At 46.6% G+C, this 25,767-nt stretch overlaps 1 protein-coding gene across 1 annotated transcript in view; it reads right to left on the bottom strand.

Annotated features, from left to right (window-relative positions):
* Positions 1–11,450: 11,450 nt before the first annotated feature.
* The window catches only part of nell1 (neural EGFL like 1), a 383,209-nt gene continuing 368,892 nt past the window's right edge, over positions 11,451–25,767 (bottom strand). Inside the window, exons 18-20 of the mRNA XM_031900696.1 lie at positions 17,724–17,900; positions 15,354–15,578; positions 11,451–12,511 (exon numbers count right to left, since the gene is read on the bottom strand). Of these exons, the coding sequence (XP_031756556.1) occupies positions 12,461–12,511; positions 15,354–15,578; positions 17,724–17,900 (453 nt within the window). The 3' untranslated portion in view covers positions 11,451–12,460. The remainder of the gene's footprint in view (positions 12,512–15,353; positions 15,579–17,723; positions 17,901–25,767) is intronic.

The raw sequence follows: 25,767 nt of genomic DNA, 5'->3' as shown, positions 1-25,767 counted from the left end.
GGGTACCCCTGGAACTATAGCGGGGTGACTGTTACCCCAATGTTTCTATATATCTGTAACCTTGTTATGGGCTAAGGGGGCCCAGCCTGAAGGCCAGTTAGGGGGGGATTTGGGGTGAGTGCTTATTTGTGCCCTGGGTACCCCTGGAACTATAGCGGGGTGACTGTTACCCCAATGTTTCTAAATATCTGTAACCTTGTTATGGGCTAAGGGGGCCCAGCCTGAAGGCCAGTTAGGGGGGGATTTGGGGTGAGTGCTTATTTGTGCCCTGGGTACCCCTGGAACTATAGCCGGGTGACTGTTACCCCAATGTTTCTATAACTAATTTGTTGCAGAAACAGTAATGGAATAAAGGGAGAATACAACATTACATACTCACTGACAGATTGCGTCCGATCCCCTTTATTATCTTGTTCCATTTTCCCTGTAAATTTAATTTAACTGAGCAGGCCGTGACCCACCCTATATTCTTCTTTAATGAACATATTCCGTGCGGCACCACTGGGGATCTGGCATAATTAATTCTGGTTTAGTCAATTATCACACGGGAAGCGACGCGGCGCCTGCTCTTATCTAGTACTTTCTTATTTTTGTAAAAACTGACTAAAGTTGAAGATTAGACACTAACTAATGCGAGAAGCCTGGGACGAAATCTTGTATCAGACAAGAACTACATGGTATAAATTAAAATTGTATGCACTTCATTTAATTAGTTTTGTCCCCAGTGTATCATCTGCAGTCCCTGTCTCTGTGTGGGCGGGGCTGGGCTGCTCTGGGGGTTTGATTGGTTCCCAGCATTGCCCAAGGCTGCAGGCTGAGTTATACAGGGAATTCTGAGTATCACTCATGTATTATACGGGATACTGTACCCCCTACTGTAAATGATAAGGATATTAGCAGTCACTGAGGGGTTCTGGGCCCCCCATATAAAGGCACAAGGCTGCAGGCTGAGTTATACAGGGAATTCTGAGTATCACTCATGTATTATAAAGGATAATGTACCCCCTACTGTAAATGATAAGGATATTAGCAGTCACTGAGGGGTTCTGTGCCCCCCATATAAAGGCACAAGGCTGCAGGCTGAGTTATACAGGGAATTCTGAGTATCACTCATGTATTATAAGGGATACTGTACCCCCTACTGTAAATGATAAGGATATTAGCAGTCACTGAGGGGTTCTGTGCCCCCCATATAAAGGCACAAGGCTGCAGGCTGAGTTATACAGGGAATTCTGAGTATCACTCATGTATTATAAGGGATACTGTACCCCCTACTGTAAATGATAAGGATATTAGCAGTCACTGAGGGGTTCTGTGCCCCCCATATAAAGGCACAAGGCTGCAGGCTGAGTTATACAGGGAACTCTGAGTATCACTCATGTATTATAAGGGATAATGTACCCCCTACTGTAAATGATAAGGATATTAGCAGTCACTGAGGGGTTCTGTGCCCCCCATATAAAGGCACAAGGCTGCAGGCTGAGTTATACAGGGAACTCTGAGTATCACTCATGTATTATAAGGGATAATGTACCCCCTACTGTAAATGATAAGGATATTAGCAGTCACTGAGGGGTTCTGTGCCCCCCATATGAAGGCACAAGGCTGCAGGCTGAGTTATACAGGGAACTCTGAGTATCACTCATGTATTATAAGGGATAATGTACCCCCTACTGTAAATGATAAGGATATTAGCAGTCACTGAGGGGTTCTGTGCCCCCCATATAAAGGCACAAGGCTGCAGGCTGAGTTATACAGGGAACTCTGAGTATCACTCATGTATTATAAGGGATACTGTACCCCCTACTGTAAATGATAAGGATATTAGCAGTCACTGAGGGGTTCTGTGCCCATATTACCTGCGGACATATTGATAAATGGATTTTATTGCCCCAGTTTAATGCCCGTATGTAAGTGACAGTGCGGCTGTGGGTCGGGCCGGGGTTGGTGCCGTTTGGGTGAGGAGAAAGGAGGGGAATATTTATCAGACGGACATTTCACACCTGACATCAGTTTTCTCCGTGTGTCAATTTGGCGCTGAGCTGATTAATGTCGAGAGCATTTACTTTCTCATCCGCCGCAATTCAACATTTTAATTTATTTCCAAGCACTTCCCATCATTCTGATCCTGTCACTCCATAAACCCTGTCCTGCCGCGCCGGCCAATAACCACTCAGCTGAACCGGCCGCAATAATATCCTTATAAATCTGCGTCTAATCGGCGCGGCGTATTCTCACTGTCTGTTTGGGTCAAAGGATTCCCCCAAGTCTAATAACGATACAGACAGGCCTGGATTTGTTTTATTGCAATTATTTAATTTTATTTTTATCTCTCTATTCAGGTCCATGCAACTTCTTCCTTAAAGGGGAAGTTAACCTGACATTTTACTTTTAGACAACATTATTGCAATTAGTCTTCATTTATTTATTTTATTGGTATGTTTCTATATATCTGTAACCTTGTTATGGGCTAAGGGGGCCCAGCCTGAAGGCCAGTTAGGGGGGGATTTGGGGTGAGTGCTTATTTGTGCCCTGGGTACCCCTGGAACTATAGCGGGGTGACTGTTACCCCAATGTTTCTATATATCTGTAACCTTGTTATGGGCTAAGGGGGCCCAGCCTGAAGGCCAGTTAGGGGGGGATTTGGGGTACTTATTTGTGCCCTGGGTACCCCTGGAACTATAGCGGGGTGACTGTTACCCCAATGTTTCTATATATCTGTAACCTTGTTATGGGCTAAGGGGGCCCAGCCTGAAGGCCAGTTAGGGGGGGGATTTGGGGTACTTATTTGTGCCCTGGGTACCCCTGGAACTATAGCGGGGTGACTGTTACCCCAATGTTTCTATATATCTGTAACCTTGTTATGGGCTAAGGGGGCCCAGCCTGAAGGCCAGTTAGGGGGGGATTTGGGGTACTTATTTGTGCCCTGGGTACCCCTGGAACTATAGCAGGGTGACTGTTACCCCAATGTTTCTATATATCTGTAACCTTGTTATGGGCTAAGGGGGCCCAGCCTGAAGGCCAGTTAGGGGGGATTTGGGGTACTTATTTGTGCCCTGGGTACCCCTGGAACTATAGCGGGGTGACTGTTACCCCAATGTTTCTATATATCTGTAACCTTGTTATGGGCTAAGGGGGCCCAGCCTGAAGGCCAGTTAGGGGGGGATTTGGGGTGAGTGCTTATTTGTGCCCTGGGTACCCCTGGAACTATAGCGGGGTGACTGTTACCCCAATGTTTCTATATATCTGTAACCTTGTTATGGGCTAAGGGGGCCCAGCCTGAAGGCCAGTTAGGGGGGGATTTGGGGTGAGTGCTTATTTGTGCCCTGGGTACCCCTGGAACTATAGCAGGGTGACTGTTACCCCAATGTTTCTATATATCTGTATCCTTATTATGAGCTAAGGGGGGTCCAGTAACTAATCCCATTATTTCTCATTTTTTTCTGGGAACATAATCACCAATTCTGATTGCAATTTCTCCATTGATTCCAGTGGGAGTTTTTCAGACTAAAATGGTTTGATTTTCTGTGTTTTTTCCCCACAATAATGTATTCAGACTTCAGGTTGCTGTAACATCCCTTCATTTATTAGTCAGAGATACAATAATATAATCACCTTCTTGCAGCCCAAATTAACCCTCATGTTTTATTTATGGATTAGACGAGCTCCCAATGCAAACTAAGCGGCACGGGGCCCGGCCAGAAACACTGGAGGTTTATTGGGCACATTTAGGGGCTTATTTACTTAATCAATTCTCTTTATTTTAGTGATAAGCATTTTTTTTTCAAATGACCTAACTGTGTATTATATATATATATATCTATATAGCTGGACAGAGACAGTAAATAGAACCATGCAGATATTTAAACACAAGGATGGATCAGAACATTCCCAGAACACTTTAACCTAATAAAAATACGTCCCACAGTTCCGTAGTAGGACGTAGAGAGTGCTATTCTGGGATAGCTTGCAATTGGTCTTTGCTTTTTTTTACAATTTACATTTTTTTGAATTATTCAGCTTTTTTTGTTCAGCAGTAGTGATGGGCGAAAGGTTTCACCAGGAATGGATTTGTGGCAAATTTCCGCGTTTCGCGAAAGGGATGAAAAAATTTGGCGTCGAAAAATTGTAGCATCAAAAGAATATCCACGGGTGACAAAAGACTAGTTACGGACGACAAAAGAATAGTCGCGGGTGACAAAAGAATAGCCGTGGGTGACAAAAGAATAGCTGCGCGACAAAAGAATAGCCGCGGGTGAGAAAAGAATAGCCACGTGACAAAAGAATAGCCGCATGACAAAAGAAAAGCTGCAGGCAACAAAAGAATAGCCATGGGCGACAAAAGAATAGTCGCGGGCGACAAAAGAATAGCTGCGCGACAAAAGAATAGCCGCGTGACAAAAGAATAGTCGCGGGTGACAAAAGAATAGCTGCGAGACAAAAGAATAGCCGCAGGCAACAAAAGAATAGTCGCGGGTGACAAAAGAATTGCCGCGTGACAAAAGAATAGTCGCGGGTGACAAAAGAATTGCCGCGTGACAAAAGAATAGTCGCGGGCGACAAAAGAATTGCCGCGTGACAAAAGAATAGTCGCGGGTGACAAAAGAATAGCTGCGCGACAAAAGAATAGCCGCGTGACAAAAGAATAGTCGCGGGTGACAAAAGAATAGCTGCGAGACAAAAGAATAGCCGCAGGCGACAAAAGAATAGTCGCGGGTGACAAAAGAATAGCTGCGCGACAAAAGAATAGCCGCGGGTGAGAAACGAATAGCCACGTGACAAAAGAATAGCCGCATGACAAAAGAAAAGCTGCAGGCAACAAAAGAATAGCCATGGGCGACAAAAGAATAGTCGCGGGCGACAAAAGAATAGCTGCGCGACAAAAGAATAGCTGCGCGACAAAAGAATAGCCGCGTGACAAAAGAATAGTCGCGGGTGACAAAAGAATAGCTGCGAGACAAAAGAATAGCCGCAGGCAACAAAAGAATAGTCGCGGGTGACAAAAGAATTGCCGCGTGACAAAAGAATAGTCGCGGGTGACAAAAGAATTGCCGCGTGACAAAAGAATAGTCGCGGGTGACAAAAGAATTGCCGCGTGACAAAAGAATAGTCGCGGGCGACAAAAGAATTGCCGCGTGACAAAAGAATAGTCGCGGGTGACAAAAGAATAGCTGCGCGACAAAAGAATAGCCGCGTGACAAAAGAATAGTCGCGGGTGACAAAAGAATAGCTGCGAGACAAAAGAATAGCCGCAGGCGACAAAAGAATAGTCGCGGGTGACAATTTTTTTTTGATGCTCGCCATTTTTGCCGTTTCGCGAATCTTTTGAAAGATTCGCACATTTTTCAGCGAAGCAAAATGGGACAGAATCGCTCATCACTATTCAGCAGCTCTCCCATTTGAAATTTCGGCAGCTATCTGGTTGCTAGGGTTTTGGCTTTCCTTGGCAACCGGGCTGCAGTTTGAAAGAGAGACCGGACTATGAATAGAGAAGGGCTAGATAGAAATATACGTAATACAAATTAGCAATAACAATAAAATTGTAACCTCAGAGGCTGCCGGGGTCAGTGACCCCCATTCGAAAGCTGCAAAGAGTCAGAAGAAGAAGGGAAATAAGTTAAAAACTATAACAAATAAGAAATGAAGACCAATTGAAAAGTAGCTAAGAATAGGTCATTAATGACAGATTTGAGGTTCTCCCCCTGCAGTTTAGGCAGGCCAGCCAATCAGCTTTGGGGGGACACAGAGACGAATCCGGGGGGGTCCCTGCGCAAATGACACGGGGGGAGCCCGGCACAAGGGCAGTCAATGAGGGATAATGGCTCCGGCGTATTCTCGCTCGTCTGTAGTGGGAACCGGCAGTGCGAGTGGAAATGGCGCTCAGTCCCTGTAGGTGTGAAGTTGTTATGAATAGTCATTTGTAGAGTCATTTCTGTGCCAGCGGGAAGCGATGAGACTCAGCGGCCGAGGGAAGGAGCCGAAAATAATACGGTATCTCATTGGGATGCAGGTTGGGTTTAGGTTACCCTTTAAAGTCCAACATTAAGTCCCCCCTTTGCTCATAACAAGCCCTAACGAGCACAGTCCTATATAGCCAGGGAAACCCCATACGGTAATTAATAATTAGCCTCACTTTGAAAGTTAACTATTACTATGTTATAGAATGGCCAATTCTAAGCAACTTTTCAATTGGTCTTCATTATTTATTTGTTATAGTTTTTGAATTATTTGCTTCTGACTCTTTGCAGCTTTCAAATGGGGGTCACTGACCCCGGCAGCCAAACCCTATTGCTCTGTGAGGCTCCAGTTTTATTGTTATTGTTACTTTTTATTCCTTATCTTTCTATCCAGCCCCTCCTCTATTCATATACCGGCCTCTCATCCAAACCAGTAGTTGTACTTACCCTTTAATCTCTACAGAAGGGAACTAGACCGGTTACTTAAATAAAGACGCCGTAAAGGTCAGTCCAATTATGTTGTATTTTAGCTTTAGCCATTAGCCCCACAACACAATTCGTCTGATCTGTATTAGGCCTTCACAGAAACCGTAACCTTTAGCTGTAATTGTGCCGTTTGGGGAAAGGAAGATGATTTTGGGAAAGAACAGACTCCGGGGTTTTTGTGCTTTTCTTTCAAATTATCGTCATGTATTATAAGGGATAATGTACCCCCTACTGTAAATGATAAGGATATTAGCAGTCACTGAGGGGTTCTGTGCCCCCCATATAAAGGCACAAGGCTGCAGGCTGAGTTATACAGGGAACTCTGAGTATCACTCATGTATTATAAGGGATAATGTACCCCCTACTGTAAATGATAAGGATATTAGCAGTCACTGAGGGGTTCTGTGCCCCCCATATAAAGGCACAAGGCTGCAGGCTGAGTTATACAGGGAACTCTGAGTATCACTCATGTATTATAAGGGATACTGTACCCCCTACTGTAAATGATAAGGATATTAGCAGTCACTGAGGGGTTCTGTGCCCCCCATATAAAGGCACAAGGCTGCAGGCTGAGTTATACAGGGAACTCTGAGTATCACTCCTGTATTATAAGGGATAATGTACCCCCTACTGTAAATGATAAGGATATTAGCAGTCACTGAGGGGTTCTGTGCCCATATAAAGGCACAAGGCTGCAGGCTGAGTTATACAGGGAACTCTGAGTATCACTCATGTATTATAAGGGATAATGTACCCCCTACTGTAAATGATAAGGATATTAGCAGTCACTGAGGGGTTCTGTGCCCCCCATATAAAGGCACAAGGCTGCAGGCTGAGTTATACAGGGAACTCTGAGTATCACTCCTGTATTATAAGGGATAATGTACCCCCTACTGTAAATGATAAGGATATTAGCAGTCACTGAGGGGTTCCGTGCCCCCCATATAAAGGCACAAGGCTGCAGGCTGAGTTATACAGGGAACTCTGAGTATCACTCATGTATTATAAGGGATAATGTACCCCCTACTGTAAATGATAAGGATATTAGCAGTCACTGAGGGGTTCTGTGCCCATATAAAGGCACAAGGCTGCAGGCTGAGTTATACAGGGAACTCTGAGTATCACTCATGTATTATAAGGAATAATGTACCCCCTACTGTAAATGATAAGGATATTAGCAGTCACTGAGGGGTTCTGTGCCCCCCATATAAAGGCACAAGGCTGCAGGCTGAGTTATACAGGGAACTCTGAGTATCACTCATGTATTATAAGGGATAATGTACCCCCTACTGTAAATGATAAGGATATTAGCAGTCACTGAGGGGTTCTGTGCCCCCCATATAAAGGCACAAGGCTGCAGACTGAGTTATACAGGGAACTCTGAGTATCACTCATGTATTATAAGGGATAATGTACCCCCTACTGTATATGATAAGGATATTAGCAGTCACTGAGGGGTTCTGTGCCCCCCATATAAAGGCACAAGGCTGCAGGCTGAGTTATACAGGGAACTCTGAGTATCACTCATGTATTATAAGGGATAATGTACCCCCTACTGTAAATGATAAGGATATTAGCAGTCACTGAGGGGTTCTGTGCCCCCCATATAAAGGCACAAGGCTGCAGGCTGAGTTATACAGGGAACTCTGAGTATCACTCATGTATTATAAGGGATAATGTACCCCCTACTGTAAATGATAAGGATATTAGCAGTCACTAAGGGGTTCTGTGCCCATATAAAGGCACAAGGCTGGGTATTAAACCCAATCACCCTACTTTGGGACACCCTATCAGGGCCGTCTCTCCCCTCCCCCCATGGGCCGATGCCCTATTTTAAATTCCATAAAGCAGCAGCTCCAGACTCTGTGAGTCTATAATAAGGATTATATAGGAGAGAGGGTATTAAGATCCACTACAGATGAAGTGAGGGGTAATAACACACCAGCAAATGATACTGTCAAGCAAGAGGCGGTTACCATGGTTACCCCATCCATTTGAATCCAGCTGCCTTGATACAGAAAGAGCCAGTGTTCGCACATTACACGGCTCGAAAGGAACGAATTCCTTCCCGTAATTACAAAATATTCAGAAAGGGGAAAAAATATAATTTATATTTCTGGGTATTGAACAGAGGGAATGAGGGGATGGCGGCCGCATTCCCGGGCGCTTCCCAAACGTGGAGCTGTAACACAAGGTATCGGACGCTGCCCGCGCCGCTCGTTTAATGGCCGTTCCCCCCCCCCCAAAAAAAAATAGAAAAGAGCAGGGTCCATGCAATATACATAATGTTATCTCAGCAAGTCAGGCAGAAAGGCAACACAAGTAATATTTTATTTATATTATAAGTAAAGGAGAGCAGTAAAGCGCCGGGCGGAACGGAGAGCGTCGAATCGCAGCCCATAAATACCCGGCGCGTTTGGAACCAATTCTGAGAAACAGGGGGGGGGATCAATACGTTTCACCTTTACTCTCCGGGGGCTTATTTATACCCAGCTGAGTGGCATTAAAGGGTAACTAAGCCACTCAAGTCTGTGTTCCTCTTAAAGGGGTGGTTCAACTATTTAGTATGTTATAGAATGGCCTATTCTAATCATCTTTCCAATTGGTCTTCATTATTTATCTTTTATGGTTTTTGAATTATTTGCCTTTTTCTTCTGCCTCTTTGCAGCTTTCTAATGGGGGTCGCTGACCCCGGCAGCCAAACCCTATTGCTCTGTGAGGCTCCAGTTTTATTGTTATTGTTACTTTTTATTCATTATCTTTCTATTCAGTCCCTTCCCTATTCATAAACCAGTTTCTCATCCAAACCACATCCTGGTTGCTAAGGTAATTTGGACCCTAGCAACCAGGTAGCTGCTGGAATTCCAAACTGGAGAGCTGCTAAACAAAAAGTGAAGTAATTAAAAAAAATACAAATAATAAGAAATGAAGACCAATTGCAAATGTTCTATTTCTACTAAAGGTTAACTCCAAGGTGAACACACCCCTTTATAGGGATTGGTGACATGAGGGTGGAGGGAGGTGCCTGGGGGCGGGGCAAGGCTCCAGCAGGACCAGGGCTTACCAGGATTTTTCTGGTATACTATTGGGCCAGTAGGACCCTGCAAACAGTCCATATAAATGATAACACCTTTGACCAATGACCATTTGCTCCATTCCCTGGCATGTATTCTATTCTATGGGGCACTGGATGGTCATTCCCCCATTCAAACAGGTCTTGTAACCCATAGCACCCAATTAATAGGCAGTAATTACTGAGCAGCTTTCGAACAAAAAACTTCTGGTTGGTTGCTATGGGTTACTAGACCATTACATTACCCCCTAGCTGTTTGCATAGAGGGATATTCAAGGCAAAACATAGAAAACCAGTGAGGATGTTCAGCTTGGAAGGTCAGTGCCAGTAGGGGGTGGGGCAGTGATGCCAGAGGGCGGGGTGAAGACACAAGGGGGCAGGTCCAATTGCCGATCGCCACGTCATAGCCCCACCCCCATGACCTTGCAGAGCCAACCCCCGTGACATCACTGGCGACTAGTTAAGAGTGAATTTGTCTCGTTTTGCTTCACCGAAAAACTTGCGAAACCGCCCCCCCCCCGTGCCCAGAAAAACAAGATGGCAGAGGTGACAACCCTATGCGTGGGGCCTGTGTAGGGTTCCTATGATTAAAGTTTGGGTTTACTTCTCCTTTAAAGCTTAGGAATGATTTCAATTCAGATGTTGCCCGACTATAACACTCTGCACTCCAGCAAGTCAATATAAGGATGTTGGACCCCTTCTGGCTCCTCCCCCTACAGGTCCCATAATGCTTCATTTCCTTCCTACGATCGTTCCATTTAATGCGTCTGAGCTGAACCTGAGCGTAATGGAACGAAGCCTTTCCCACTGAGCCATTACAGAGGCCGCTCGTTGGGAAGCAATTACTTTGTAGTTACGTGAGATTATCCTCAATTATAGGCAATTTATTCAGCCAAACACACGGCTCCTCCGGTTAAACAGGCGGCTGGGTGTGAGTAACTAGGGGCCAACCGGGGTCCGGATTATTAGTCAATGAGTGTTCGGCTCTTCCAGCCGTTTGGTGACAATATGGCGCCCGCGTGGGGCTCATTATCAGCGACTGATGGGCACTTACCTGGTGTAGAGCAACAAGGGCAGAATTGGAATTAAAACACATTTTTATATAGGGCCACATATTAGAGTAGATATCTATATTATTATTATCTAATTATATTAGATATTGGAGCACTATGTCCGACCCCTTATGACTTCTTTTTAGGGGCCTATAATGAAACAAGGGGGGAAAGGCTGTAGCAGAGAGAAGGCTGTGAGCACTCACCCCAAATCCCCCCCTAACTGGCCTTCAGGCTGGGCCCCCTTAGCCCATAACAAGGTTACAGATATATAGAAACATTGGGGTAACAGTCACCCCGCTATAGTTCCAGGGGTACCCAGGGCACAAATAAGCACTCACCCCAAATCCCCCCCCCTAACTGGCCTTCAGGCTGGGCCCCCTTAGCCCATAACAAGGTTACAGATATATAGAAACATTGGGGTAACAGTCACCCTGCTATAGTTCCAGGGGTACCCAGGGCACAAATAAGCACTCACCCCAAATCCCCCCCTAACTGGCCTTCAGGCTGGGCCCCCTTAGCCCATAACAAGGTTACAGATATATAGAAACATTGGGGTAACAGTCACCCCGCTATAGTTCCAGGGGTACCCAGGGCACAAATAAGCACTCACCCCAAATCCCCCCCTAACTGGCCTTCAGGCTGGGCCCCCTTAGCCCATAACAAGGTTACAGATATATAGAAACATTGGGGTAACAGTCACCCCGCTATAGTTCCAGGGGTACCCAGGGCACAAATAAGCACTCACCCCAAATCCCCCCCTAACTGGCCTTCAGGCTGGGCCCCCTTAGCCCATAACAAGGTTACAGATATATAGAAACATTGGGGTAACAGTCACCCCGCTATAGTTCCAGGGGTTCTAAGGGAAAGAAAAGAACACCATGATGGTAAAAGGCTTTTATTGTGATCGATTAAAAAGTAAACTGAAAAGAATCCCGCCAGTAATGCCGCTCTGGCGCTTCCGTACTTACAGTCATCACTTTTCCACTCTCTATTTTTTTGTTTAAAAATAACAACCCCCGTGAAAATTTTCCTCAATAAATGGATAAATAACGATGGGCAATAGCACAGCATGTCGTATCTCTGTTGCATCCCCGGAGGTCTCGCAGCGACGCTCTGGACGTCTCGGCCACGTGCACCAGGTAAGTCCTTCAAAGTCTCTATTGTTCTATTGTGGGGAAAGGAGGAAGGACTTTATCATTTCCCAACATGATCCATGAAGGTCCTGAAGCAAAGCAATGTGGACCATGTGATCCGGAAATTGTCCAATAAGGTTCCCTTTGGGATGAAGAAGCAGCTCGTGATGTTTCTTCTCGAGAGACAGGTTTGGGCTGAATTGTACAATGTTCCATAGCTATGAAATATAATTACTATGCAATTAGACTGTACATACATACATATTTTCATAAATACATCAGACAGGGGGGGCCTTAGTAGATTGCAATGGATGAGATCCGACTATTCGGTAAATTCTGGAACCCAAGTTTTAAAAAAATGGTGGTGGATGCCATACAAAAAATGGTGGTGGTGGTGGACGGGTTGGGGGAAAAATTCAAAGGTCTACAATAAAGAAAATAAAAGTGTAACGAGAATAAAAGTGGTTCACAACACTGAGAATGAGCAAACAATCGCCATTGGAGGGAGCTAGAGATGCATGGCGGCCCCCCAGGTTGCTCAGAACGAGCCGTCGGCCTTGTATGTGTGGCGCCCAGGCGAGGGCCGAGGGTGTGATCATAGACGAAGGTCCACAAGAAACTCCCAAACATCTTCCTCTTGGTAAAGACTTTGGTAATTGTCTGTTGTAGGAAACAGAGCTGCGGACGGAGACTCTGCTGTAGATGGGGGACTGCATTAGACTTCCTCTCCATTAGAGAGTCCACTGGGTTAGAACTTTAGTTATTGTGAAGACAGTCCAAATCCACTGAGCAGCAAACACTTCCGTTCTGGGTGAGAGACAAAAGAGAGGAAAAGCATGGTCAGATACAGTTCCTGGAGAAAATGCAATAGAAAAACTATAAAGATGTGAACGAGTCCTTCAACCGCCCACCAATGACTTCCCAGAGACAGCAGAGCGTTGGCAAAGGGGACAGCGAACACAAACTGAGAGCCGAGCGTTCCACTGAAACATTGGAAGGTTGAACTTTTGGAAATTGGTCAGTATTACGAGCAGCAAATACCTTGACATGTTGTAGGAGGAACCTCCATGACTAGGAAGCTTCCATAGATGAAGAGAGAAGATAAAAGGGGTCATTTATGATGGCCCCAGACAGAAGTACAAGAGTGTGCCCCTTAGACTTCACTCAGAGAGTGCTTCTCTGGCTAAAGGTGACCATACATGGTACGATCCGCTCGTTTGTGAGGTCGCCAAACGAGCAGATCTTCTCCTTCCACCTAAGGTAAGATCAAATTAAAATGGCAGATATATGGGCTGTCAGACTGAGGACCACATCAACGAGCCGATGAGGTCCCTGATCCTACAGGAGAATCAAATCTGCCTGATCAAGATCTGGTCAATTTTAGGCCACCTACTGATTGGTTAGGGTGCCCATACACGGCCAGATAAGCTGCCGAATCAGTTTGAAAGACCCTAAGTGGCAGCTGTATGGCCACCTTAAGCTTTCTGAATGCAGGCAAAGCTGTATTCATAGAGGTGGCATTTAGCAGGGTCCTTGCCCAAACCTTCCACTCAGTAAGTCACGCCCCAATGAGGTTATAGTGGTGACAGGTCTAAAGTGACTCTTGGCTTTCATCGTTCTTCTTGCAGCTCTCTGAACATAGCCAATCACTGGTTGCTATGGGTTACTGACGGATGAAAATGTGCCCAACGTTAGTAAAACTACATTCTGATTGGTTCTGTTCATCACCGTTGCTGAATTAGATGTAATAACATTGTTGCCCATATTATATATAAATCCAGCCAGACACACTGATTTGATAAGACCCAACCAAGACGTCCCTATAAAGGTCAACGTCAACAGGACCCAATCAGCCCCCGGTCCCATCCAGAGAGGGTCAGGGAAGTGGGTGGGGTTTTGGGCGGAGCAGAAGGTGGCCCATGGTTATAATGGGTGATTGGCAGCAGAGAGGGTCAGGGAAGTGGGTGGGGTTTTGGGCGGAGCAGAAGGTGGCCCATGGTTATAATGGGTGATCGGCAGCAGAGAGGGTAAGGGAAGTGGGTGGGGTTTTGGGCGGAGCAGAAGGTGGCCCATGGTTATAATGGGTGATTGGCAGCAGAGAGGGGAAGGGAAGTGGGTGGAGTTTTGGGCGGAGCAGAAGGTGGCCCATGGTTATAATGGGTGATTGGCAGCAGAGAGGGTAAGGGAAGTGGGTGGGGTTTTGGGCGGAGCAGAAGGTGGCCCATGGTTATAATGGGTGATCGGCAGCAGAGAGGGTAAGGGAAGTGGGTGGGGTTTTGGGCGGAGCAGAAGGTGGCCCATGGTTATAATGGGTGATTGGCAGCAGAGAAGGGAAGGGAAGTGGGTGGGGTTTTGGGCGGAGCAGAAGGTGGCCCATGGTTATAATGGGTGATTGGCAGCAGAGAGGGTAAGGGAAGTGGGTGGGGTTTTGGGCGGAGCAGAAGGTGGCCCATGGTTATAATGGGTGATTGGCAGCACAGAGGGTAAGGGAAGTGGGTGGGGTTTTGGGCGGAGCAGAAGGTGGCCCATGGTTATAATGGGTGATTGGCAGCAGAGAGGGTCAGGGAAGTGGGTGGGGTTTTGGGCGGCCTGTTGTTATAATGGTTATAATGGTCAGGGAAGGGAGGCATTTATAGGGCGTTACTAATTTACTGGCTAATACATTGCCGGTTGGTAATACCGGGTTGGCCAGTTGAATACCGGCCGAGGTGGCAACCCCTAACCACACAGCAGGAAATCCCACTGGCCCCCACTAGCCCCACCGAGGCTTTTCCCAGCATCCCATTGGGCCAGTCCATCTCATATATAAACCAATGTAGCCAATGATTTGTCCTATTTAGCCAAACCCATACTATTGTCTCCCTGAGAATCCCCGGATACCCGAATTTTAGTAACGCCTCGATTTTCCTGCAGGTAAAGCATTAATTTGTCCCCAGTGCATAACCCCATCCTGGCATTCATTCTCACTAAGGATAATCACGTCCCTCGACTGCACATTTCCCTTGGCCAAATAGGCGGCTGTCACTTTCGCCCACGAGGAGAGTTCGGATGAAATGTTCTCTGCTCGGAAATCCTTAGTGGGGAAAGAATCTCTGTACTTACTGTCAGTATGTTATAGGATGGCCTATTCCTAGCAACTTTGCAATTGGTCTTCATTATTTATTCGTTATAGTTTTTTAATTATTTCTCTTCTGACACTTTGCAGCTTTCAAATGGGGGTCACTGACCCCGGCAGCCAAACCCTATTGCTCTGTGAGGCTCCAGTTTTATTGTTATTGTTACTTTTTAGGATTTGGTTTGATATTCTAGGTTCTAGTTCTAGCGCACTTCAACTAGGGGTCTCTTTAACCCTTCCCTATCGGCACCACCTTGGCTGCCCCCCCGGCTCGGGAGCCATATTTGTCGGAGACGTTGCTGCCAAACATCTCGGCACCAGTGGAAATGGCGGCGTAAGGAATTGTGGGCGGATAAATCAGCGCCGGTCTCTCAGGACGCTCACTGGAGAGATTCGCTCGCCGCTACACGAGATAAAATTCCCTGCCTCCGACTTTTTATATAACGAGACTACTGAGCCCCCCCAAACCGCTCCTCATTACAGCAGAAATGACAGATACGTACGGAGTCGCAGATAGATAATGGGGGGCATTACCTTGCATTTACAGGTGGTACACGGCGACCCGACCATCGTCCATACTGAGCCCCCCAGCCGTGTAATTCCTTGAGGGTCCTGACAGGTTTTCCTGATGTCATAGGGGTCCCCGTCTGCTATACAGGGGTCATCGACGCAGTGAGGGCAGCACTCGCCTTCTGAGATGGTCGTGTACTCGCAGGTCAGAATGGGGCAGGTCAGCGGCCAACAGTCGACTTCTCCCTCCTGGGAAGGTGGAATTCATATTAATATTATTCAGTTGTGTTACCTTTCCTTATATATAACTCAGCCTTGTGCCTTTATATGGGCACAGAACCCCTCAGTGACTGCTAATATCCTTATCATTTACAGTAGGGGGTACATTATCCCTTATAATACATGAGTGATACTCAGAGTTCCCTGTATAACTCAGCCTGCAGCCTTGTGCCTTTATATGGGGGGCACAGAACCCCTCAGTGACTGCTAATATCCTTATCATTTACAGTAGGGGGTACATTATCCCTTATAATACATGAGTGATACTCAGAGTTCCCTGTATAACTCAGCCTGCAGCCTTGTGCCTTTATATGGGGGGCACAGAACCCCTCAGTGACTGCTAATATCCTTATCATTTACAGTAGGGGGTACATTATCCCTTATAATACATGAGTGATACTCAGAGTTCCCTGTATAACTCAGCCTGCAGCCTTGTGCCTTTATATGGGCACAGAACCCCTCAGTGACTGCTAATATCCTTATCATTTACAGTAGGGGGTACATTATCCCTTATAATACATGAGTGATACTCAGAGTTCCCTGTATATCTCAGCCTGCAGCCTTGTGCCTTTATATGGGGGGCACAGAACCCCTCAGTGACTGCTAATATCCTTATCATTTACAGTAGGGGGTACATTATCCCTTATAATACATGAGTGATACTCAGAGTTCCCTGTATAACTCAGCCTGCAGCCTTGTGCCTTTATATGGGCACAGAACCCCTCAGTGACTGCTAATATCCTTATCATTTACAGTAGGGGGTACATTATCCCTTATAATACATGAGTGATACTCAGAGTTCCCTGTATATCTCAGCCTGCAGCCTTGTGCCTTTATATGGGGGGCACAGAACCCCTCAGTGACTGCTAATATCCTTATCATTTACAGTAGGGGGTACATTATCCCTTATAATACATGAGTGATACTCAGAGTTCCCTGTATAACTCAGCCTGCAGCCTTGTGCCTTTATATGGGGGGCACAGAACCCCTCAGTGACTGCTAATATCCTTATCATTTACAGTAGGGGGTACATTATCCCTTATAATACATGAGTGATACTCAGAGTTCCCTGTATAACTCAGCCTGCAGCCTTGTGCCTTTATATGGGCACAGAACCCCTCAGTGACTGCTAATATCCTTATCATTTACAGTAGGGGGTACATTATCCCTTATAATACATGAGTGATACTCAGAGTTCCCTGTATAACTCAGCCTGCAGCCTTGTGCCTTTATATGGGGGGCACAGAACCCCTCAGTGACTGCTAATATCCTTATCATTTACAGTAGGGGGTACAGTATCCCTTATAATACATGAGTGATACTCAGAGTTCCCTGTATAACTCAGCCTGCAGCCTTGTGCCTTTATATGGGGGGCACAGAACCCCTCAGTGACTGCTAATATCCTTATCATTTACAGTAGGGGGTACATTATCCCTTATAATACATGAGTGATACTCAGAGTTCCCTGTATAACTCAGCCTGCAGCCTTGTGCCTTTATATGGGGGGCACAGAACCCCTCAGTGACTGCTAATATCCTTATCATTTACAGTAGGGGGTACATTATCCCTTATAATACATGAGTGATACTCAGAGTTCCCTGTATAACTCAGCCTGCAGCCTTGTGCCTTTATATGGGCACAGAACCCCTCAGTGACTGCTAATATCCTTATCATTTACAGTAGGGGGTACATTATCCCTTATAATACATGAGTGATACTCAGAGTTCCCTGTATAACTCAGCCTGCAGCCTTGTGCCTTTATATGGGGGGCACAGAACCCCTCAGTGACTGCTAATATCCTTATCATTTACAGTAGGGGGTACAGTATCCCTTATAATACATGAGTGATACTCAGAGTTCCCTGTATAACTCAGCCTGCAGCCTTGTGCCTTTATATGGGGGGCACAGAACCCCTCAGTGACTGCTAATATCCTTATCATTTACAGTAGGGGGTACATTATCCCTTATAATACATGAGTGATACTCAGAGTTCCCTGTATAACTCAGCCTGCAGCCTTGTGCCTTTATATGGGGGGCACAGAACCCCTCAGTGACTGCTAATATCCTTATCATTCACAGTAGGGGGTTAGTACAATAAGCATTACGTAAACCCACCAGGCAGCGGCACTGCTGGCAGCTGTAGGTCCAGTTGTCCCCGCTATGATACACCTTGTGGCCAGTCTGATCCAGGCATTGGCTAGTGACTCTCGTGTCGCACTCGGGGCAGCAGAACAGATCGACGCTGGGATTCTGGCAGTCGCAGGCGGTTCTTCGGCAGAATATTTTCCCATCCTGTGAAAATAAAATTTTGACGGAAATGAAAGGTTAACCCTGCGCTGTCACAACAGATTTGGTTCTGCGAGGTTGCGCAAAATAATAAGGGCGGAGCCACTTATCATTATGGGGGAGTGACACTTTAGGGGCTGTTCCCCTTTACAATAACTTTTAGTCCAATATAGAGAGTGATATTCTGAGACAAGTTGCAGTTGGTCTTTATTTTGTATTATTTGCAGTTTTTGAATTATTTAGCTGTTTGTTCGGCAGCTCTCCAGTCTAAATTTCAACAGCTATCTGGTTGCTAGGGTCCAATTTAACCTAGCAACCAGGCAGTGATTTGAAAGAAAGACAGGAATATGAATAGGGGAGGGGCTGAATAGAAAGATAAGGAATAAAAAGTAACAATAACAATAAAACTGGAGCCTCACAGAGCAATAGGGTTTGGCTGCCGGGGTCAGTGACCCCCATTTGAAAGGCAAATAATTCAAAAACTATAAAATGAAAAACGAAGACCAATTGAAAAGTTGCAAAGAATTGGCCATTCTACCCCTTTAAAGGTTCACCTTTTAGTCAACTTGTAGTATGTTATAGAATGCCCTATTCTAAGCATCTTTTCAATTGGTCTTCATTATTTATTTGTTTTTTTTTTATAGTTTTTGAACTATTTGCCATTTTCTTATAACTCTTTGCAGCTTTCAAATGGGGGTCACTGACCCCGGCAGCCAAACCCTATTGCTCTGTGAGGCTCCAGTTTTATTGTTATTGTTACTTTTTATTCCTTATCTTTCTATTCAGCCCCTCCTCTATTCATATTCCTGTCTCTCTCTCAAACCACTGCCTGGTTGCTAGGTTAAATTGGACCCTAGCAACCAGACAGCTGCAAAAATCCCAATATTACAAAATGAAGACCAATTGCAACTTGTCTCAGAATATCACTCTCCATGTCATACTAAAAGTTATTGTGAAGGTGACCAACCCCTACAGCGTCAGTCTCCCGTAATGATAAGCGGCAAAAAGAGAATAACCAAAAATAAAGACCAATCGCAACTTCTCGACATGCAAAGGTGACCCGCCCCTTTAAGCCATTCCGGTGGTTAAAAATGACATTATTCTCCGCTCTCGCCGAATTGGAGATGTTTTATTTCTCTTTTCCGAGTCAAACGCTCTCGGTGCTCCCAAAAAAGAGAGAGCGCGAGGGAATAAAGAAGCGGAGCGAGCGCTGCAGGGCGAGTGCGGAGCGAAGCAATTTCACATTTCATCAATTATGTGAATGAGACGGGTAAGAAGTTTCCTCTCGCCGAGACCTGTCGGGGCGCCGCCGCCGCACTCCGCACTCACAAGAACGGCGCAAAGGAAATAATTTTCAATAAAAGCGGCCCATTTAGGCGGCCATATCAATTTAAAAGGAGCACTTCATTAAAGCCTCCGAGACAGCTGTCAGGGAGCTCTAGAACATCGAATGTCAGTGGTTCACCTTCATCCTCTCCTCCTCGCTCCGACTTCTCTCCTCCTCCCCTTCCCGCCGCTACCAAGTTCATTAGCAGAACGGCACTGGGGGTGCCATAGTGTTGCCCAGAACATTCCTTCTCTGTATATTTGTATTTATACATATGGGTAGGGGGTGCCATAGTGTTTCCCTTAGACAGTACAGTATGGGGGTACAGCTTATTGTGTGCCCAGAACATTCCCTCTCTGTATATTTGTATTTATACATATGGGTAGGAGGTGCCATAGTGTTTCCCTCAGACAGTACAGTATGGGGGTACAGCTTATTGTGTGCCCAGAACATTCCTTCTCTGTATATTTGTATTTATACATATGGGTAGGGATTTTATTGAAAGTAAAAACATTACAAGTAAAATATAAACATTTCAGAAACAGAAAAGCAAACAAAAATGCATCACATTATTACTCAATGAAATTCAGAAGCAAAGAAGAATCACAAATGAAAATGTACATTTACCCAGAGTGCAACATTCTCTGCCTTTCGCTCAGTCTCTCTGGATTTAATGAAAGCAAGTTCCCTTACAATTGCCCCTGTGACTTGCCCCACTGCTTCTCTCTTCTGACTGAGGGTTAACTTGCAGCGCATATGCCACAGATAATAGCGCATAACAGATATTATAAGATACAGGGTTTCCGTAGTTACCGCGCCAGCACACTCACGCCCCACTATCCCGTACGCCATCTCCGTATAATTCAAGTTCTCCAAAAAACCCAACTGTAAAGTATTTGCCAGGGAAGATTTGAGGCTCTTGGTAATGACACAGTCTAACAGAAAGTGCTCCTGGGTCTCATCCGTGCCGCAGCCCCAGGGGCATTCCCTGTCCCCCACATTCAGATACCGTAGGTTCCCCCTGACAAACAGTTTCCCCTGGAGGGAGAGCCAAGCATTATCCTGAAACTTTTTGGGCAGTCTCTTACTGTTTAGGAACTTTAGGCTCAGAGCCAGGGTCTCGCTCGTGCAGTCTCTCAGAGCAAGGGGAACACAAAAGAAAACCTCCAAAATCCTGAAATAAATGTTTTTCCTAGGGGCAGACTTGAGTTCCTCCATCCCTATGTGCCACTTCCTAATGAGCTTCAAGGCCTGAGCTACATGGGGTGGGACACAACCTCCTCTTATCCGGACACTCTTCAGCCTATCATTGAGCAGCCAGTCCTTGATAAAAGGCGATACCCAGGCCCTAATACTGCTCTCCCACAGAGAGTCGTTCCCCTGAGCCATACCCCCAAGGTTACATTTGAGGAATATGACACAGAAGAAAGCCACCGGGCACAGCATGCCCAAACCTCCCTCCTTTCTCTGCAGGAAAGTTACTCCCCTTTTAACTGGGTTCAGTCTGCTCCCCCAGAGCATTTGGAAGAACAGACTGTGGACTCTTGCGTAGAAAGATTCTGGCAACAAGAAGATATGAGAGACAAACAGAAGCAGAGGGACCAAGAAAGACTTGATAACGTTAATCCTTTCCCTATAGGTCAGCCTCCAAGCCTTCCATCGCTGAACCTTTGCTGCACAGGCATTCAGTTTCTCATCCCAATTTGCCTTTGCATCATCGCCCTTCCCAAATTTTACACCCAAGATCTTAACCCTCTCTGGGGCTACAGGGAAGTCTTTTAGTTGGAAACCCGGCTCTTCCTCTAAGACCCAAAAAGCTTCCGATTTTTCTTGGTTGACAAGAGACCCAGAGGCCTCTGAGTAGCTTCTGATGTGCTCCATTACCATAGACGCCTCCTCTGGTCTAGACAGAACAATGGTCACATCATCCGCGTAGGCTACTAACTTAAAGGGCTGACTCAAGGGAAACCGAACACCCTCCAATGCACTATGCTGTAATGCTCTTAGGAAAGGTTCCAGAGCAAACACATACAAAAGTGGACTGAGAGGGCACCCCTGTCTTACCCCTGCTCCCACCTCAAAGTCTTTGCCTCTCCAACCATTAATCAATGGAAAGCTTCTTGCCCCTTGATACAAAGTCTGTAACCATCTGACAAACTGACCCGGAATGCCGTATTTCAGCAAAGCAGCCCATAGGTATTGGTGATTAACTTTATCAAAAGCCTTTGCTTGGTCCAAGGTCAGGAGATACTTTCCCCATTTATGGACTTTGCACCTCTCTAAGGCCTCTCTTATTGTAAGGACTGCTCCAAAAATGCTACGTCCTTCCACTGTGCAGTACTGAAAAGAAGATAGTAAAGTGCCAGCAAACTTACTTAGCCTTGAAAAGAGAATTCTTGCAAGAATCTTTCTGTCAGTGTTAAGAAGAGCAATGGGCCTCCAATTCTCAACATGCCTTGAGTCCTTCCCCTTTGAAAGCAGGATCAAGGAAGAGTATCCCATAGAGGGAGGAAGACTACCCTTCTCCAAACTCTCATTGAAGACTTCAACAAGAACAGGAGCAAGTCTGTCTTTAAATCTTTTGTAAAACTCTGCTGTTAGACCATCAGGCCCTGGGGCCTTTTTCTTTTGCTGTTTGTCTATGGCCTGAATCACCTCTTCCAGTGTTATTTCTGCTTCCAAAGTGGAAAAATCCAAATGATCAGTATCGGGACCTGGGGTCGCCTTCAAGAAAGCCTCGGTCTTTCCCTTATCCAAAACTCTTTCCCTGAAAAGCCCAACATAGTAAGATCTAACGGCTTCCAAGATCCCCTCCCTTGACGTATGAAAATGACCCTGGGAGTCATAAAGACCCTCAACCAGCTTTTTCTCAACAACCTCTTTGCAATTCTGGCAAGGATCTGGGCAAACAGAAGCCCCATAATCTCTTTCCAGAACCAAAGACTTGTACCGGCTGTACTGATGTTGCCTGATCTGTTGCTTGAGTCGGTTTCGCTTTTCAGCCCCCTCCCCTTCCGAAATACAGATCTCTAGCTCCTTTCTCAAGGACTGATACCTCCTCTCATTCTCCCTCCCTTTTTTATAAGAGATAGACTTGAAGAGGGACCGGAAAGAATCCTTGGCTGCATCCCACCATACAGATAGAGAATCATACAGCTCAACCTTTGATATCTGCACCAGCAGCAGATCCTCAAAAGATTGTTCTGCCTGTTCTCCTTCCAGGGAACCTACATCAAGTCTCCATAAACCCCTCCCAATCTTGGGCTGGTTCCGGATACCATACAGAAAGGAGAGTACCGAGTGATCTGAGAACTCAACGGCCTTCTCACAGACCTCTGTAAAGGATTCACCTTTCTTTACAAAAATCATATCTATTCTGCTGCTCCTCTGCCCACAGAAATACGTATGTTTGCCTGCCCGACCCCCCCATGTGGCCACATCTACTAAACCCGCATCCTCAGCCAACTTATTCATAAATGAACCCTCATATTTACAGAATCTGCCAGTCCTGTCTACTGCCCTCAGGACTTGGTTGAAATCCCCTGCCAAAATGACTGGACTTGATGTATACAGGTACGGTTTGATCTCTAATAAGAGTTCCCTTCTCTCTGAGGGCCCCTGGGGGCCATACACATTGATCAATCTGATCAGATTCCCTTGCAATACAATGTCAAGCATCAAACAACGCCCAACCTGGATTTCTATGATTTTTTTAATTTCCAACCCCTGAACATTTTTGAAAAGTATTCCTACCCCTCCTGCCGGCTCCTCAGCAATAGACCAAAAGGAGGGCCCGTGCCACCAATCTCTTTTGGCTTCAAAAATCTCACTTCTGGTTGTGAGCCTGGTCTCCTGCAAGAAAAGGATTTCAGCCTCCACCTTTCTAAAAAAATCAAAAGCCAAAAATCTGGTCTTCCTATTCTTGATGCTACAGACATTGGCTGTAAGGAATGGGATAGGATGATCCATCATTAGGTCTTGTTTTGCTTCTGCCTACCACCAACCCCTTCATCACCCCTTCTTTTCACCTGAACTTTTGGGGTACTCTCTGCCCCCTCCAGGTCAACCACCACCTCCTCCCCTGGGGACTCTGCCTCCTGACTCTCCTCCCCACTCTCTTTCCTCTCTCTTTTTTCCTGTCCTTCTTTGCCAAGGCCCTAGCCTTCCTCTCCTCTTTCCTCTCCTCTTTCCTCTCCTCCTCCCGCAGCCTCTCCTCCTCTTCCTCAGCGAGATCCCCCCAGGTTTTACCATCTGGCAGGACAAATCTGTTGTCTGTTGCTACCGTCATTTTTGGGGGAATGTTTTTATTTTTCTCTGAGGATTTTCCCCCCGCCACACTCCACTCCCCTTCTCCTCTAGGCTTACTGACCCTCTGCTCTCCTTCCTTTTTCCCACTGTTCCCCTTGGGTAACCTCCCTTGTGCCCCACCCATCACCTTAGTAACTGGGGCAGAGGATTCAGGCTGCACAGCCTCCCTCTCTGGTTCCACTACCTCTGAGGTTTGATCCCCTTCCTCCAGAAGTTCCATTGAGAGGCTCATTTCCTCCTCCAAATTAGAACATTCTGCCACCATATTGTGCCATGCGTCGGGGCAAGAGCTGTGGGCGTGGCCTAACTTTAAGCACAAATTGCAGCGGATTTTCTGGCATTCCTTACTGGGGTGCCCAGTCTCACCACAGAGGGCGCACTTTAGAACTGTGCATTTAACTGCAAAGTGCCTGTTTGATCCGCACTTGAAGCACACCCTGGGTTGGCCGGGGTAGAAACAAACGCCCCTGTCCTTCCCAATAAAAAAGGAATTGGGGAGGTGCTTGGGGACATGGAGATTCATGTGCAGTTTGACCTGCACCTTCCACCCTCCTACCCAGAAACCCTCCTCATCATACAGTGGGGTGAAGGGGGACAGAACGGTGCACTGTCTCTTTAGCCAGATCAGCACGTCATCCGGGTGCACAGACTCAGTCTTAAACATGATGGTGACTGTCTTGGTGTCGGGCCTGGAGACTGGGGTCACCCTAAACCCCTCCCACTCTGGGGCACCTTTCTTACCCTCATACCTGCGCCAGAAATCATCCAACCCCTGAGACAGTTTGAAGCCAAGATCAAACTCAGTGTCTGTGACACTTATCAGCCCACTTACGTCTGCAGGGGTAAAACCCAGGGACTGTTTGATGAGATTCCTGCCCACAAACCTGCGCCCCGGGAACTCACCCCTCTCCTTCTCCCACTTGATCTTCACTACATTCTTCCTCCTACTGGCCGCACTCTCACCCGCCATAGAGACATTCTGCTGAAACAGTCTCTTACCATCCCAGGCACCTCTCCTCCCTTGTGCCCCTTCACTCTCGGTATTTACAGGGGGATTCCCTGCACCCTCTGTGGCACCACTATCACCCACTCTTGCTGCAGCATCACATACGGTTTTATCAGTCAATGGTGCAGCCATGCCAGTACTCCCAGCAGCCATGCCAGTACTCCCAGCAGCCATATTAGTACTCCCAGCAGCCGTGCCAGTACTCCAGCAGCCATGTCAGTACTCCCAGCAGCCGTGCCAGTACTCCCAGCAGCCATATGAGTACTCCCTGCAGCCATGCCAGTACTCCCAGCAGCCATATGAGTACTCCCTGCAGCCATATGAGTACTCCCAGCAGCCATATGAGTACTTCCTGCAGCCATGCCAGTACTCCCAGCAGCTATACCAGTACTCCCAGCAGCCATATGAGTACTCCCAGCAGCCATGTCACACTGCACACTCACATGAGGCACACTCCCACCAGACACACTCACAGTATTAACATTATTGCATGGCAAAGAATCAGTCAGTGGATCCCAGGAATCCGCACATGACGGACCCCCATTCCCACCCGCAGGAGTCACAGTCACTTTAGGAAAAGCAAAAGAGTCTTTCAAAACCTTTTTCAGTTGGTTTCTCTCCATTTCCTGGAACCTCCTGCGGTTATGATAAAGCTCTCTCCAGGGCTCTATAACTGCCAGAACCCCGGTAATGTTACTTTCAATGTCCTCCAAGTCTTTATTTAAATAAGCAATTTTTTGAATAGCTTTTGCTCTCTGTGCCCCCCTAAGGGCCCCCAGTCCAGCCACCATATTGTCTATACTCCCCTCCAAAATGTTCCTTTTCTCCTCCAGAATGTTAATGTCTCTCAGAGCCCTGATGATCTGGGTCTGATTGGGCCCAGCTGAGCCCACAGTCTCTGGCTTCCCAGCGCCATTGCTAGCAGCTGTCTCTCCCCCATCACACAGGTGCATTGCTCCTACCTGGGCCATTGCAGCAGTCTCAGAGCTCTCTCTCAGTGCCTCCTCAGCCACTTCCATAGCCACACAGCCTGCGGCCTCAGCACTCTCCATGGCTGCCTCGCAGCCTGCAGCACTTCCCTCCTGGGTCCCAGCATGCCTTGCAGCAGCTTCCTGGCTTGCCTCTGAACTGCAGCTCCCAGCAACAGAACTGCCGTTTCCTACAGCAGAACTGCAACTCTCTGCAGTAACCTCGGCTTGGTCGTCCAGGGTGTTCGCTCGCTCAGGGACCTC

Source organism: Xenopus tropicalis, chromosome 4 (genome assembly GCF_000004195.4).
Source record: "Xenopus tropicalis strain Nigerian chromosome 4, UCB_Xtro_10.0, whole genome shotgun sequence".
Classification (NCBI taxonomy): domain Eukaryota; kingdom Metazoa; phylum Chordata; class Amphibia; order Anura; family Pipidae; genus Xenopus; species Xenopus tropicalis.
Note: the sequence above shows the minus strand (reverse complement) of the source record. Positions and strands in the feature narration are given on the sequence as shown.